Raw genomic sequence first — 16,099 nt, 5'->3', positions numbered from 1 at the left:
CCTACTGCTTCACTGACTCCATCCAGCCACCTCATTCTCTGTCATCCCTTTCTTCTCCTGACCTCAACCTTTCCCAGCATTAGGACCCAGTGAGTCCTTCCTTCTCATTAGGTGGCCAAAGTATTTGAGTTTCAACTTCAGGATCTGGCCTTCTAAAGAGCAGTCAGGATTGATCTCCTCTAGGACTGACTGATTTGATCACCTTGCAGTCCAAGGGACTCGCAAGAGTCTTCTCCACCACCATAGTTCAAAGGCCTCAATTCTTTGGTGCTTAGCCTTTCTTATGGTCCATAAGAAAGCCATGGCTTTCCTCCCCAGGAGCAAGCGTCTTTTAATTTCTTGGTTGCAGTCCCCGTCTGCGATCATCTTGGAGCCCAGGAAAATAAAATCTCTCACTACCTCCATTTCTTCCCCATCTATTTGCCAGGAATTGAGAGGGCCGGATGCCATGATCTTGGTTTTCTTAATGTTAAGTTTCAACCCAAGTTTTGCACTTTCCTACTTTACCAGCAACAAGAGGCTCTTTAGTTCCTCTTCACTTTCTGCCATTACAGTGGTATCAAATGCATATCTTAGGTTGTTGAAATTTCTCCCGGCAATCTTAATTCCAACTTTTGATTCATCTTGCCCTGCCTTTCTCATGATGTGCTCTGCATATACGTTAAATAGGCAGGGTGACAGTATACAGCCTTGCCGGATTCCTTTCCCAATTTTGAACCAATCAGTGGTTCCGTGTCCAGTTTCCACTGTTGCTTCTTGACCCACATATAGGTTTCTCAAGAGACAAATAAGATGGTCTGGTACGCCTATCTCTTTAAGAACTTGCCACAATTTGTTGTGATCCACACAATCAAATGCTTTAGCATAGTCAATGAAGCAGAAGTGGATGTTTTTCTGGAACTCCCTAGCTTTCTCCATGATCCAGCGTATGTTGGTAATTTGATCTCTAGTTCCTCTGCCTCTTCAAAATCCTGCCTGTACTTCTGGTAGTTCTCGATCCACATACTGCTGGAGTCTAGCTTGTAGGATTTTAAGCATAACTTTACTAGCATGTGAAATGAGTGCAATGGTGTGATAGTTTGAACATTCTTTGGCACTGCCTTTCTTTGGAATTGGAATGTAAACTGATCTTTTCCAATCCTGTGGCCACTGTTGAGTTTTCCAAATTTGCTGGCAAATTGAGTGTAGCACTTTTACTGCATCGTCTTTTAAGATTTTGAATAGCTCAGCTGGAATACTGTCACCTCCACTACCTTTGTTGTTGCTCAGCTTTTCTAAGGCCCACTTCACTTCACATTCTAGGATGTCTGGCTCGAGGTCAGTGACCACCTCATCGTGGTTATCAGGGACATTAAGCTCGTTCTTGTATAGTTCTTCTGTGTACTTTTCTCACCTCTTAATCTCTTCTGCCTCTGTTAGGTCCCTGCCATTTTGGTCCTTTACCATGCCCATTTTTGCATGAAACGTTCCCTTCATCTCTCCAATTTTCTTGAAAAGATCTCTGGTCCTCCCTATTCTATTGTTTTCTTCTATTTCTTTGCATTGTTCATTTAAGAAGGCATTCTTATCTCTTCTACCTATTCTCTATTCAATTGGGCATATTTTTCTTTTTCTCCCCTGTCTTTCACTTCCCTCCTTTGCTCAGGTATTTGCAAAGCTTCCTCAGACAGCCATTTTGCTTTCTTGCATTTCTTTTTCTTTGGGATGGTTTTAGTTGCTACCTCTTGTACAATGTTGTGAACCTCTGTCCATAGTTCTTCAGGCACTCTGTCCATCAGATCTAATTCTTTAAATCTATTTCTCACCTCTACTGTATATTCATCAGGGATATGATTTAGTTCATACCTGAGTGGCCTAGTGCTTTTCCCTACTTTCTTCAGTTTAAGCCTAAACTTTGCAATGAGAAGGTCATGGTCTGAGCCACAGTCAGCTCCTGGTCTTGTTTTTACTGACTTCTCCATCTCCTTCTTAGATCTTCTCCATCTTTGGCTGCAGAGCACATAGTCATCTGTTTTTTTGTGTTGACCGTCTGGTGATGTCCATGTGTAGAGCCGTCTCTTGGGTTGTTGGAAAAGAGTGTTTGCTATGACCATCATATTCTCTTGACAAAATTCTATCAGCCTGTGCCCTGCTTCATTTTGTACTCCAAGGCCAAATTTGCCTGTTATTCTGGTTATCTTTTGGCTTCCTACTTTAGCATTCCAATCCCCCAATATAAGTAGGAGCAGCCCTCTTTATTTTACATTTGTCCTACATGTAAAAAAGGGACAAGGCTGTGATTGTGGGGTCATGATTGCCATCTTGACTTTTTGTCCCTCTTCATGCCCTTAAAAGTTCAGAATGCACTTATACTAATGGCCAAATCCATAACTTCCTAAGTCAACAGAGATGCCCACATGCAAGATAATTCCTGTTGTTCAATCAAGCAGGAATGTTGTGTATGCTTAATAATAGATTCCTTTCTTTTCACTTTACTGATTTTTTAAAAAAATAACGCCTTTGTTCTTTTCTTTTATTTCTTCTGTAAAATGTTTGCTAGCTGCCTATAAGGGCTTTGGATTTAAATGTGCTTTGAATGAAGAGAAAACACCAGCCATGTTTTCTTCTGTCATAAAGCTTGACTGTGAGTTCAACCAGTTATAGGTGTTGTGATTCAGGGTTCGGCAGTTGGGTTGGACAACTCAGAAGAGGAGGAGGGGGGTGTTGAAGAGCTTGCTGAGAATAATATTGAGGCTCCACAGAGCCCTCAGCCAGGCCCCTCCCACCTGGTCACGATGCAGACCCAGCTGTGTGAGCCTGACAGCGTGGATGAAGATTACCCACAGCTGGCCCTGTTCAAGGATGCCCGACGCAGGAGGCAGTCAATCAGGAGTAAACAGAGGAAGGCAATGGGGCACCTCGGAAGGAGGCAGAGAGAAGCCACGCCCTGAACTGTATAAAAGGGGAATGCGTGGGAGAGCTGGTTTGCTGAAGGCAACCGCTTGAATAGCTCCTGTTTCATGGTTCGTGTCTTGTTCTGTTTGCTTTTGCATCCATAAATTTGGCAGGCTTAGTTCCAGCCTCTTGCCTTCTTGTAAAAGGGGTTGTCCCTGCCTTTTCTGCAGGGCCAGTAGCAGGCTGGTACAGAACAATAGGATAGATTCAGCCCAATTCAGTTGACTTGCAGTTGTTACCAGATGCAGTCAAAACTTATAAATTCATTTCACTGCTTAATCCGAACAGTAATCAAAATATCATTCTTTTATGTTTTCCGATCTCTCTTTTTGTCTAGTAGTGTCTACATTCCGCAGCCAAGAGCAACGTAGGCAACAGTGGTTTTTTATTCTTTTCCAATGCCAAAGAGCAGTCCTACTTACTTTTGAATGAAATACTATAGCAGTAGGAACCTTGTCAGTTTTATCCCGGCAATCTTATCTTTAGAAAATTAGCTTTTACCATAGATTGATGGAGCTACCTCTTCTGAAGTAAGAAAATTAATCTGCCCCTAACTTGACTTTCTCTTCTAACAAAAGCCATTTAATGTAACATTCTTATTACTAATATATTCAAGATGACTTCATAGAAGCAGGAGAGTTATTCGTGTTAAGATTACATGATCATTCAGAATTAATCATTGACCTCAAAATTATACGATGGTGAATTTCTGAGATTCATGCCAGCAGAGAATAGTGTTAAAATGCTATTAAAACTGCCAGTAAAACAAAGATACAAAAGAAATATACACATTTACCAAAACCCAAATCAATATATAATAGTAAGCAAATTAACATTTGTCTGTTTGTTACAAGATTTTTTTTAAAAAAATCTCATCTTTGTTTCTGGTCAATTCAAGGTAGCTTACATAGCCTAAGATCAGGGCTTTTCTTTCCTTCCTTCCTTCCTTCCTTCCTTCCTTCCTTCCTTCCTTCCTTCCTTCCTTCCTTCCTCCCTCCCTCCCTCCCTCCCTTCGTTCCTTCCTGTCAACCCACTGCACCCCATTCAGACCCCAACTACATTTAGACTAGGACAGAACCTCAATGAAATTTCCAGCTAAGCTCAGAATTGAATATAAGATGGGTATAGCATAGCAATGCTAAACTATGCTCAACTGTTGGAAGACCTACCCCAGTGGTTTCATAGACATGGTAAGTGTGGTGCCCTCAAAGAGAAGGGCCACTTGGCCAATCCCATGTCCCCAATGTCAATCAAAACTGCCCAATGCAGTACAACACTCTCACTAGTAGGAGGGGCAGCATATAAATTTAATAAATAAGTAAATGAGAGGAATGGGGCTACTGAGAGTACCCCCCAATCCCTAACCCCTGTAGGTGGTCCATAAACAGACTATGATCAATCACATTAAAGGCAGCCAATAATAGGAGCAAGTGAGATGCACTACCAAGATCAGAACAAAAATGATACACAAGCATGGCCAAAGTTCACTCCACCTCATTACTAAGTTTACACCTGACTGAAGAGAGACGCTGGGACAGCTGGGAGTCTGAGGATCAGTCACAACCACTATGTCTTCAGTGACTTCTTAACTTTAAATGGTCACTGAACAAGTGGTTGGAAGTCAAGGACTGCCTGTACCCTATTAACCTCCACCCACTCCTTGTACCAATTTACACTGCCTTTTCAAAATTCTCCTTCAGGGGGAGGGGAAATTCTTTACATTGCTATTCAATGTTTGCTATTCAATACTATAGATTGATATTCAGTGTTAAGAGCCGTGGTGGCGCAGTGGTTAGTATGGAGTATTGCAGGCTAAATCTGCCCACTGCCAGGAGTTCAATCCTCACCAGCTCAAGCCTTGACTCAGCCTTTCATCCTTCCGAGGTCAGTAAAATGAGGACGCAGATTATTGGGGGCAAGACGTTGAGTCTGTAAACCGCATAGAGAGGGCTGTAAAGCACTGTGCAGTGGTATATAAGTCTAAGTGCTACTGTTATTCCAACTTTTATGAGATGATCTCTCTCCTGATTCCTTCATTGGAGATTTAATGGAGAGGTGGGAAGCAACAAAAAACAACAGATTGGTGGGGACATGATTATGCAATGAAAATCAGGACACCGATGTGCACGCTTCTTGTCCCTTTTACAACACAGCAAGACCACCAAACGTTGCTAATGAGAACTCTCTAAAAGTCTCCTCTCATCAGGTGGAAATGCAAACTGGTAGGGGAAAAGAAATGCAAGAAATTTTTTATTGCTTGGAATTAGATTTCCGTGTCAGTAAAGGGTTTATAGAAAGCAGAGGCATTCCATATTCTCTTGCTTTTCTGCACAAATCTGTACAGGTAGTCCTCGACGTACGACCACGATTGAGCCCAACTTTTCTGTCGCAAAGTGAGACATTTGTTAAATGAGTTTTGCTCCCTTTTACGATTTTTCTTGCCAGAGTAGTTAAGTGAATCACCGCAGAGGCTAAGTTAGTAACACGGCTGTTAAATGAATTTAGCTTCCTCATTGACTTTGTGTGTCCTAAGGTTGCAAAAGGGGATCATATGACCCCCCAGGACACTGTAACCATCATAAATATGAGTCAGTTGCCAAGCTTCTGAATTTTGATCACTTGACCATGGGGAATGCTGAAATGTAAGTGTGAAAAATGGTCATAAGTCACTTTTTCCGGTCCTGTTGTAACTTTGAACGGTCACTACATGAACTGTTGTAAGTCGAGGACTACCTGTGCTGTTCTTTCACCCTTGCTACTAAGCCAACCCAAAGCATGACATAGCCAGAGCCGAAGGAGAATTTACTCACTAACGGCATGGTTGCCAAGTCCCCCGAAGGCATTGCTGCTCATGGCTGCAAGGCTGGTGAACGTCGCGGGCCGATTAAAAGTCTCTGAAACCAAACGGAAAGATGCTAATGGGAGGGGTGTTACCTCCTAGGGTGAAACAGTGGCTTACTTGTATTTGGCTTGGGCAAGCAAAGCATTAGCAGGACACGTCCTTAGAAAGAAAAGAGATGGAAAGCTAAGAATATGTAGAGAGGGTGGATTCAAGAGAGACAGGAAATAAGATTCAAGAGAGAGGAAATAAGGGATAAAAAGAGGAAAAATAAATAAAGGAGGGAAGGAAGGAAGGAAGGAAGGAAGGAAGGAAGGAAGGAAGGAAGGAAGGAAGGAAGGAAGGAAGGAAGGAAGGAAGGGAGAAACAATGGGGAAATATGCAGGAGATTCTTTCCAAACAGAAACACTTAACTAATGTACTGCGAATGTTTTTCTATACTATGAACTGGCCTGAATGAACAATCTGAAAGTGGGAATCCCAAGGAATTTTTCTATGGCCCCCCAAGCTTCCTTTGACCATAATGACTGAAACTGTGATAGCAAAATGTCTCCAACACTGAAGATGATAGCATAGGCACTAAATGGTTAAAATAAATAAATAAATAACTCTCCCAAACCAAGACTTGGCAACAGACATGCCATTTGAATACTAAATACAACCCACAGTCATCCAAAGATTGTCCATCCCTGTTCTGAAGGATAGAAAATGACTGGTGTATTTAAACTGAATGAGAATAGATTTCATCTAAACCGGGGGGTGTCCAACTTTAGCAACTCATGGGTTACATGGCTGGATGGGGAATTCTGGGCGTCGAGGTCCATAAGTCTTAAAATTGCCAAGGTTGGACACCCCTGATCTAAACATTAGGAGAAATTTCCGAAAACTGTTAAAAGAATGGAACAGGCTGCTTCATTGGAAGATACGTGGACTCCCAGAATTCCCCAGTCCACACATCTTAATGTTGTTGAGTTTAGAATCACTCTTCTAGAGCAAGGGTGTCAAACTGCCAGCCTGCGGGCTGGTAGCCTCATAGGGAAGCCACGCCCACCCCAGCTCTGGCAATGCAAAAAAAAAAAAGTCACGATACATCGTGACATGTCACGTGACGCAGCGAGTTTGGCACCCGTGTTCTGGAACATGAACACACCACTTGGCATCTTTAAGACTTGTGAACTTCAACTCCCAGAATGGCTGAGGAATTCTGGGAGTAGAAGTCCACAAGCCTTAAAGTTGCCAAGTTTGGAGACCCCTGCTTTAGAAGAACTTAAGAAAAAAGGGACACCCCCCCTCCCCACAAGATGGGAATAGCAATAGTTGTTAGATCCCAGCACTGAACAGCTAGTCTAGGACAGATAAACTACAGGTAGTCCTAGACATGCGACTGCAATGAAGTCTGCCTTTTATGGTCAAAGGTTCTTTTATGACCTTTCTTTGTGGTGGTTACGAAGTGAATGTGGCAATCCTAAATCAATTGCCGCAGCTCTTAAACAGATGCTGTGGTCATAAAGTGAAGCCATGGATTGCTATGGCATAGTTTTAACTTCCTGTTTTCAGTGAAACCATCTTAAATGTGGTTACGTGATGGTGGGACTCTGCAAATGGCCATCAATGCAGCTGTGTTGCAGTGACATGACTCCAGGGGGAAGGGACGGGGTGCAATTATCAGAATTTCAGAACAGGCCTTTGCTCTCTTGTTCCAGGCAACTTCAAATGGTCACTAAGTGACCAGATGTAAGTCGAGGACTGCCTGTACTACAAACTCTCCTGTTAAAATTTGTGTTAGTCTAAAGCAGGGGTCAGCAACCTGAAACAGTGAAAGAGCCACTCGGAACCGGTTCCCTCACAAAAGGAAAAACTGGGAGCCGCAAAAACTGTGCGTTCATGCGCGTACATGCGTGCATGTGCAGAACAGGGTTTGACTGAAGAGTGGAGCCAAGGCGAGATATGCACCTACCCTGCATATTTGAATTGATTGGTTGAAGTTTTTTAGTCCCACTTTTTTTTTTCACTGCACATGGCAGAGGACTGGGAGCCGCAGGGGGCGGCTGAAAGAGCCACATGCGGCTCCGGAGCCGCGGGTTGCAGATCTGTGGTCTAAAGGATCCTTGGTGCTCTCTGAGCTTGGTTGTTTTCTTGAAGATGTTTCATTGGACAAACTAAGTAACATTGTCAACGCTAGTCATGGATTACTCTACATATCTGATACTTGCCACAGAATGCAGCAGTGACATTCAGAGTTTAAGCAATTTCTTTCTCTTTATTTAGTGTTATGGCATACATAACCAGGGAAGTCTACAAGGCTTTTTACCACAGAGTAGTTCTGGCAACCTAAGATTGCTAGTTTGTTCATTCACACATGCATACTATCCATGGCATACCACTGGGGCGAACTAGCTTTGCCCCAGCTGGCTAGCGGTGCTCATGGGATATCAGGTCATCCAGACTTTTTTTTGGCCAGCTTCACCTAACATCCGGGCAGGTCCGGCACTGTCTCCCACTTCTACATGGAACACTGCTAGCTTTTCCCAACAAAATGGTAGCTATTTATCTACTTACATTTTTACATGCTTTCAAAGCACTAGGTGGGGGCAAATGATGGGAGCTCACTCTGGCACATGGTGTTGTGGGACTTGAATCGCCGGAGTGCCGAACATCTTTGGTCGACAAATCCAACATCTTTAAGGCGTTGAGCTACACCACCGTCTTAAGTTTAAACAATGCAAGTTACGCCAATGTAGTTACACCAAAGTTAAGGTTGTGAAGGGAAAATTATAAAGGGCAAGTCACTCTGCTCTTTGGATGTGGAAAAGTTCAGCGGAACATTGAAGTAAAGGTAAACCATCACACTGATTTGCTCTGCACTTTGTGTTGCCAACTTTGAACATATAAAGCACCGTAGTGACGCGATGGAAGAAGGAAGCCCAGAACAACAGGCCATATTTGAAATAAAATGAAGACAGACTGCTACACTGCACCATACTAGCATATGGAAGCTCTCAGGTTCTGAAGTAGAATAAAATAACAGAGGTGCAAGGGACCTTGGAGGTCATCTAGTCCAACCCTCTGCTCATGGAGGAAACCTTATACCATTTCAGGCAAATGATTGACCAATCTCTTCTTTAAAACTTCCAGTGTTGGAGCATTCACCACTTTTGGAGGCAGGTTGTTCCACTGGTTAATTGTTCTGTCAGGGCATTTCTCCTTAGTTCTAGGTTACTTCTCTCTTTGGTTAGTTTCCATCCATTGCTTCTTGTCCTGCCTTCAGGTGCTTTGGAGAATAGCTTGATTCCCTCTTCTTTGTGGCAGCCCCTGAGATATTGGAACACTGCTATCATGTCCCCCCTCATCCTTCTCTTCATTAAACTACACATACCCAATTCCAGCAACCGTTCTTTATATATTTTAGCCTCCAGTCCCCTGATCATCTTTGTTGCTCTTCATTGTACTCTTTCTAGAGCAGACATATCAAACACAAGGCCCGAGGGTCGGATCCGGCCCGCAAACTGGTTTCATGTGGCCCACGAAGCCATCCTGGAAACAGTGAGGGAACGGCCCCCACTGCCTTGGCCCTGGCCCAGAGACCCTCCTCCTGCCAGAGACCCTCAGATCTGTCCCACTCCCGCCCAGGCCCCCACAGGCACCCTTGATGCGAACCATGTAGAGCTCGCCACGCCCACCCAGTAGGCCATATGCACTCTAGCCACGCCCACCCAGTAGGCCATACGCACTCTAGCTACACCCACCCAGTAGGCCACGCCCACCCTGGCCATACCCACCTGGCCCCCTGAGGGCAACCACAATGCTGATGCGGCCCTCAATGAAATTGAGTTTGACACTCCTGTTCTAGAGGCTCAACAAAATATAAACGTTCTTCTCCCATCCAACGCAGATTAAAAAATCATTTGCCACCTCATCTCTGTGATAATCTCCAAGATTTGCACCTCCACCATGAAAGGACTCAACATGAACGAAAGGGATCGGAAGCAGTTTCCTGAGTAGACGTTGACTAGACTCAGAGCTGCTTGAAATCATGGAACTTTGGATAATATCCTGAAGTCTAGGACAACCTTTCAGAAGTGAGAACGTTCTGATTACTTTACTTTGAGAGTTTCTACTTACCTAAATGGGCTGCTGGGTTGAGAAAGTTGCTGTGGTGCGAGGGTGGGCCGAAAGTAGGACCGGCTGGATGGTGGGCACCTAGCAAAACACATTCAAAAGCAAGCAAACCAAAACATTTGAGTACAGCACCTCCAGTGTGGCCACTGTATCCTAGGTTTGATTTGGTTTAGCCAGAGAGGTTGGGAGGCTAGATTCCTGCACAGTGAACTTAATGGCCCAAACAGCCCCTTCCAATATTTTGATTCTAATATATCTGTTACCTCAAATGAGCATAGGAGCAGCACGAGTGGTCCTTAATTACAACCATTCATTTATTGACTGTAAGAAGTTACAACAGCACTGGGGGGAAAAAGTGACTTGTGACTGTTTTTCACACTTACGACCTTTGCATCGTCCCCATGATCACATGATCAAAATTAGGACACTTGGCAACCTGTTCGTATATATGACGGTTGCATTGTGATCATGTGATCATCTTTTCTGACCTTCTGATGAGCAAGTCAGTGGGGAAGCCAGATTCAATTAACAATTATGTTGCTAACTGAACAGCTGCAGTGATTCACTGGCGAGAAAGATCGTAAAATGGGGCAAAACTCACTGAACGACTGTCTTGCTTAGCGACAGAAATTTTGGGCTCAATTGTGGTTGTAAGTTGAGGACTACCCGTACGTGCGTACTCCACCCTGCTGAAATTCTGATCAAGGGAAGAGTGCATTTAAAACAACAGCAAACCAGGTCAATTCAAGTCTTACATTTTATTTCATGAAGTTTATCTGATCATATTTATCAGTAGAAAAAAGACTTATTGTGTATTGCTGAAGTCTATATCAATACTGCCCACCCTTCCATTTCTTCCTGTTCCGTTTCCAAACAGAGAGCAAATTGGTGGTTTACAAACTCACTGGTTGCGGAGAAAAGAGTTGATGGCCGGGCTAAGTCATGAGGATGATGAATGGCCCCAAAAAGACTGGGACCCGGGGGTCTGCTCAGAAATTCAGGTTTCAAACCAAAGTCCAATTTATGGGGATCTGTCTGCATCTGTTTCTGAAATAAGGGAAAAAAATCATGAAGGTAGCAGATCTTTTTTTCCAAAAAAGTAACATACCATGGTACTTTGGAAATCAAGGAGAGATAAGGTTGTTTTTATAAAGCATGTCTTATAGATGTAAATATCTGTAATCCATGCTTATGAACTGGAAGCCAAGAAGTTAATATTCCTGACTACAGACATACAGAATAGCATTGAGCATAGAGGAACCTGTGGCCATTCAGATGATGCTGAACTTGTAGTAGAAAAGCAGGAGGAGCTGCGGGAGGGCGGAGTTAAGTTCCTCATCGGTTTAGAGTCCTTGCATTCCCACAAGCGCTCCAATTCCTCCTGAATTCTGTTGACCCTTATCTGGTGCTAATTTACTGCTGAACTTTAGTTGACCAGATTCTTATGTGTAGGCTGAATAAATCTTCTATACCAATCCTTATGAATGGTCCTGATTCTTTGCACCTGACCGAACTATAGTTTCCAATGTCATAACTGTTCTGAACCAGCCTACTACCGGCCTTGCAGAAAGGCAACCCCTGTACAAACGGCAGTGGCTGGAGAGCGTCTGAGGCTGGAAAACGTCTGCCAAGATTTATTATACAAACAAGCAACAAAACATGAAACAAGAAACCGGAACTTTGATCCTCAAACGGAGCGGTTGCTTTCAGCAACCAGCCCTTCCCCAAACACTCCCTTTATTAGAGTTCAGGGCGTGGCCTCCCTGTGCCTCCTTCCGAGGAGTCCCACAGCCTTTCTCTGCTTGCTTCTACTGGTCTGCCTCCTGCGTCGGGCGTCCTTGAACAGGGCCAGCTGTGGGTCCTCTTCATCTGCACTGTCGGGCTCGCGCAGCTGAGAAGAGGGGCCTGGCTGAGGACTCTGCGAAGCCTCCAAGCCATCATCAGCAAGTTCGTCTTCAACACCCTCCTCCTCCCCCTCGTCTGAGTCATCCGAGTCATCCGACCCGGCTGCCGGACCCACAGGCTGACCCTGAATCACAACAATAACAATTGGAGGACCAAAGGTTCTCTACCTGACATATATAACTGTAAGAAGTGCCTTAAACAGGCCATCTGATCCAATATTGCCTCATTTAAATGTCAGTGGCTTTCCAAAGCATTAGGCAGAGAGGAGCTTCTATTGACTGGGTCTCTTGGAGGTTTCTTGAGAGCTTTCAAGGATTGAACCCCAGACCCTTTCCATGCAAAACTCTTGCTCTGCCATTGAGTTATGGGCCTCATAAAGAGTCTGATATGAATCAATTATGGGCCTCATAAAGTGTCTGATATGAATCAATCAATCAATCAATCACTCTCTCACTTTTTGCCCAAAAGAGCTCACCTTGACTTTCTGTTGATGGTGATAGATCTGCCAAGCAATATGAACATGCATAGCACACCATTTGCCTGGTTTCTGCAAAAAAAAAAAAAAAGAAAAGAAAAGAAAAAGAAACAAGTATTTAAAAGTATTGAAAATAATACCTCTTAGCTATAGGAATAATGAGATTTTAAGTCTTAACCTGTTTTTGCTTGAGAATTGCCATCAATGGGATTTTTCAAACACAAAAAACAATGCAGTGTTCTATAAGAAGTCTCCTATCCAGGCACTAATGAGAACAATTGCTTTTTAGATTCACAAAATTTGTAGCATTATATACATTTAAGCAAAAGATTCAAAACTAAGGGCCTTAGAACTGCATGGTTCACCAGAAAACTTCATTCCCCTCCATCAAAGACACAGATCCTTCCAAAAATTGTGACCAAATTTCATTTTTCAATAGGATGGAAAAGAAAAAAATCTTAATCCCATGTGGGAGATACATTTTATTAACCATCACTGCATTTAAAGATAAACTGAAATCGTGTCTGGGTTTTGTATTTTATTTTTTTAGACTATGAACCTCCACCATGAGCCAATTTTTAATTGAGAAAAGTTGTGCACCCTGCTTTACACCACCTTTTATGTAAGTTATATAGTACTTTCCACTAGTGAAGGAGGATTCACACATTGCCACAGAAATAACAGGATCAGCTTGTAAAATGGAGAGCGAGGACAACCTGTATGGTGCCAACTGTTTGATAAGACATCAAAGATGTAAGCATGGACATTAGTCATAGCCCATAATTAAATATTTAGCCCACCCATACAAGCCTTCATCTTATTTCTTTCCACCTTCACTTTTATTCCAATTGATGTAGACATGGTTTTACAATGCAGGTTTTTGATTTAGCTATTGATGCCCTGAGAATCTTTATAATCACAAAAAAATCTGCCAGAAAGAGATATGCAGATTTACCAAACCATTTGGAAAGACTCTATGACCAAACATAGAGTGCCTTCACACTGGCTGTTAAGCTAGCTATATTAAGACATCGGGTAGGAGTTGAACTTTAAAGACAAAGTCAGTGTGGTAAAGGGAAAAAAATGCAGGAACATGAGGGAGAGAAAATAATCATCTCCATCTACTGTGGCTTGCAAAGTAAACCTCTGATGATGCTGGGTAGCCTATAAGCCACAACGTGTCACACAGATTTATTTCAATAAAGTGATCTGAGCCATGGAGACATTATCACTCACTTTGCTGAAACAAAAATATCACCAGTGCCTACATGAAACAATTTGGGTGGTTTGAAAGTGCTTTGGGTCACTACTGTGGCCATAATGGTTCCAGGTTGAGCAACCTTGAGGACCACCCACAACTTGTCTCCAAGCTATTCAACCTCGAATCCCCTCAGCAAGTAGCAAAAGTTGTCCAGGTGCTGACACACGAGTTGTTCAACCCTACAATGATGGTCAAAACCTCTGGAGAATGTCAGAAGTACCACTCATTGTGGTGAACAGTTGGAAGGAGGTGAACAATGTCTTCTCATTTTAGGAAGTACATGGCTGAGAAGGTATATAGATGCCATGGGACTGTCTGCAGGATTGATTAAAGCCAAGTGGTCTGGAAAACTCTTTGGCATATATTCCATGGCTTCCAAGCTGGCTACACATATTGTACATATTGTGGGCAATTCCTTAGCATTTGTCTGGAAAATATATGGCACATACCAAGGTGCTCTTGGATGGCTTCTAGGAAATCTTGCATTTGATGCAAGGGTCAAAGAATAGGTGGGTTCAGCATCCCTGGAGGTTTTTAAGAGACTGGATAGTCCCCTCTCAAAGAAGTTCTCGTTATTTTTCTTGCACAAGGCACATTGTAGAGGACTACATCAGATGACTTTTGTGGTCCATTCCCTTCCAAAATTTCATGATTTTATGACAAACTGCATGTGTAGTAATTTTTATATAGCATAAAAGGTGACCCACTTTATAAAGGAGGAATAAATGATGCCTTGTGATCAGTGCATTTTGCAGGCAACAATCAAAGAGGAATGCAGCTGGGGAAAATCTAAGAAAAGCAGAAGTGGCATAGCGAAACAAGGAAAAAAGGGTTAGTTGTCATCTTACCCTCAACATGGGCCTGAATGGATCTGTCAACTGGAGAGAGAGGAAAAGGGAAAGAGAGGGAGGGGGAGAGAGAATTAGAATCTAGATCAGCACTGTTAAAAATCTGAAAATGGAAAACATTAGCATATTCTAAGTTGTACATGTAGCCCCAAGTAAGCACTTCCTGATACCTTAATAGAGACAGGAGAAAAACAAAGCAAGTGCTTTGTCAGCTTTGGCCTTATGCCTACTGCCAGCTGTTTTTCTAGACAATGTATTTGAATTGTTGGTTTCCCATTTAGTCTTCATAAGGACTGCAGGAGGATCAAATCTGGTTTAACCCATCTTGCCTTCCCATCTGTTTTTGTCTGTGTGTCCAAGGGGGATAATGCTAATATTTATAAGTCATTCTGGGAGCTTTCTGGCTGAAGAATGGTGAAAAGAAAGAAAGAAAGAAAGAAAGAAAGAAAGAAAGAAAGAAAGAAAGAAAGAAAGAAAGAAAGAAAGAAAGAAAGAAGAGAGAGAGAGAGAAAGAAAGAAAGAGAGAGAGAGAGAGAAAGAGAGAGAGAGTGAGAGAGAGAGAAAGAAAGAAAGAAAGAAAGAAAGAAAGAAAGAAAGAAAGAAAGAAAGAAAGAAAGAAAGAAATCCCAATCCACCTTCTGTTAATTATTTTAAATTCACCACCAAGAAGCAGAACATGGCTGGTTTCATCCTATATTGCAGTGACTTTAAGATGTATGGATGTCAGCTCCCAGAATTTTAGGAGTTGATGTCCATATGTCTTAAGATTGCCACGGTTGAATAACAGTACTATTTTCAGAATTCTGCCTGAACAGAACAGAGTAACAGTTGGAAGGGAGCTTGGAGGTCTTCTAGTCCAACCCCCTGCTCAGACAGGAGACCCTATACCATTTCAGACAAATTGTTATGCAAACTCTTCTTAAAAACTCCAGTGTTGGAGCACACACAACTTCTGGAGGCAAGTCATTCCACTGATTAATTGTTCTCATTGTCAGCAAATTTCTCCTTAGTTCTAGGTTGCTTCTCTCCTGAATTAGTTTCCCTCCATAGCTTCTTGTCCTGCCTTCAGGTGCTTTGGGGAATAGGTTGACCCCCCACTTCTTTGTGGCAGCCCCTTAGACATTGGAAGACTATCACGCCACCCCTAGTCCTTCTTTTCATTAAACTAGACCACAGGTCTGCAACCCGCAGCTCCGGAGCCGCATGTGGCTCTTTCAGCCGTCTCCTGTGGCTCCCAGTCCTCAAACCAATCAATTCAAATATGCAGGGTAGGTGCATATCTCGCCTTGGCTCCACTCTTCAAACCCTGTTCTGCGCATGCGCGCATGTAGGCGCATGTGCACACATTTTTTGCAGCTCCCAGTTTTTCCTTTTGTGAGGGAACCGGTTCCGAGTGGCTCTTTCACTGTTTCAGGTTGCTGACCCCTGAACTAGACATACCCAATTCCAGCAATCGTTCTTTATATGGAATTGAACAATCTCAGCAGAGCATGACTCTAATCCTGTACTGCCTCTTGGTGGTCAGTATAAATAAAGACACCACACAAGATCTACATCGTTAAGAACTGAGAAATTCCTCAGGTAAAATCTCATACATGTGGAGATGACATAATTTAATATCACTCTCTCTCTCTAGTCTGAGAGCCTAGGGGCAAGCGATCACATATATCATTCTGACAGATAGTCAACTTCCTAGGAAACATGTCTCCAAAGTAATA

The 16,099-nt window shown here is 42.9% G+C and overlaps 1 protein-coding gene across 1 annotated transcript in view; it reads right to left on the bottom strand.

Annotated features, from left to right (window-relative positions):
- Positions 1-16,099, bottom strand: part of AUTS2 (activator of transcription and developmental regulator AUTS2) — a gene marked incomplete at its 5' end in the record, with an annotated part of 130,732 nt that overhangs the window by 11,690 nt on the left and 102,943 nt on the right. The window contains 5 exons of the mRNA XM_083350233.1: positions 5,745-5,828; positions 9,896-9,973; positions 10,798-10,939; positions 12,273-12,344; positions 14,382-14,411. Of these exons, the coding sequence (XP_083206359.1) occupies positions 5,745-5,828; positions 9,896-9,973; positions 10,798-10,939; positions 12,273-12,344; positions 14,382-14,411 (406 nt within the window). The remainder of the gene's footprint in view (positions 1-5,744; positions 5,829-9,895; positions 9,974-10,797; positions 10,940-12,272; positions 12,345-14,381; positions 14,412-16,099) is intronic.

The sequence above is a fragment of the Vipera ursinii genome (genome assembly GCF_947247035.1).
Source record: "Vipera ursinii genome assembly, chromosome: 1".
Lineage (NCBI taxonomy): Eukaryota > Metazoa > Chordata > Lepidosauria > Squamata > Viperidae > Vipera > Vipera ursinii.
The sequence above is the reverse complement of the archived record's forward strand: the minus strand, read 5'-3'. Positions and strand labels throughout refer to the sequence as shown.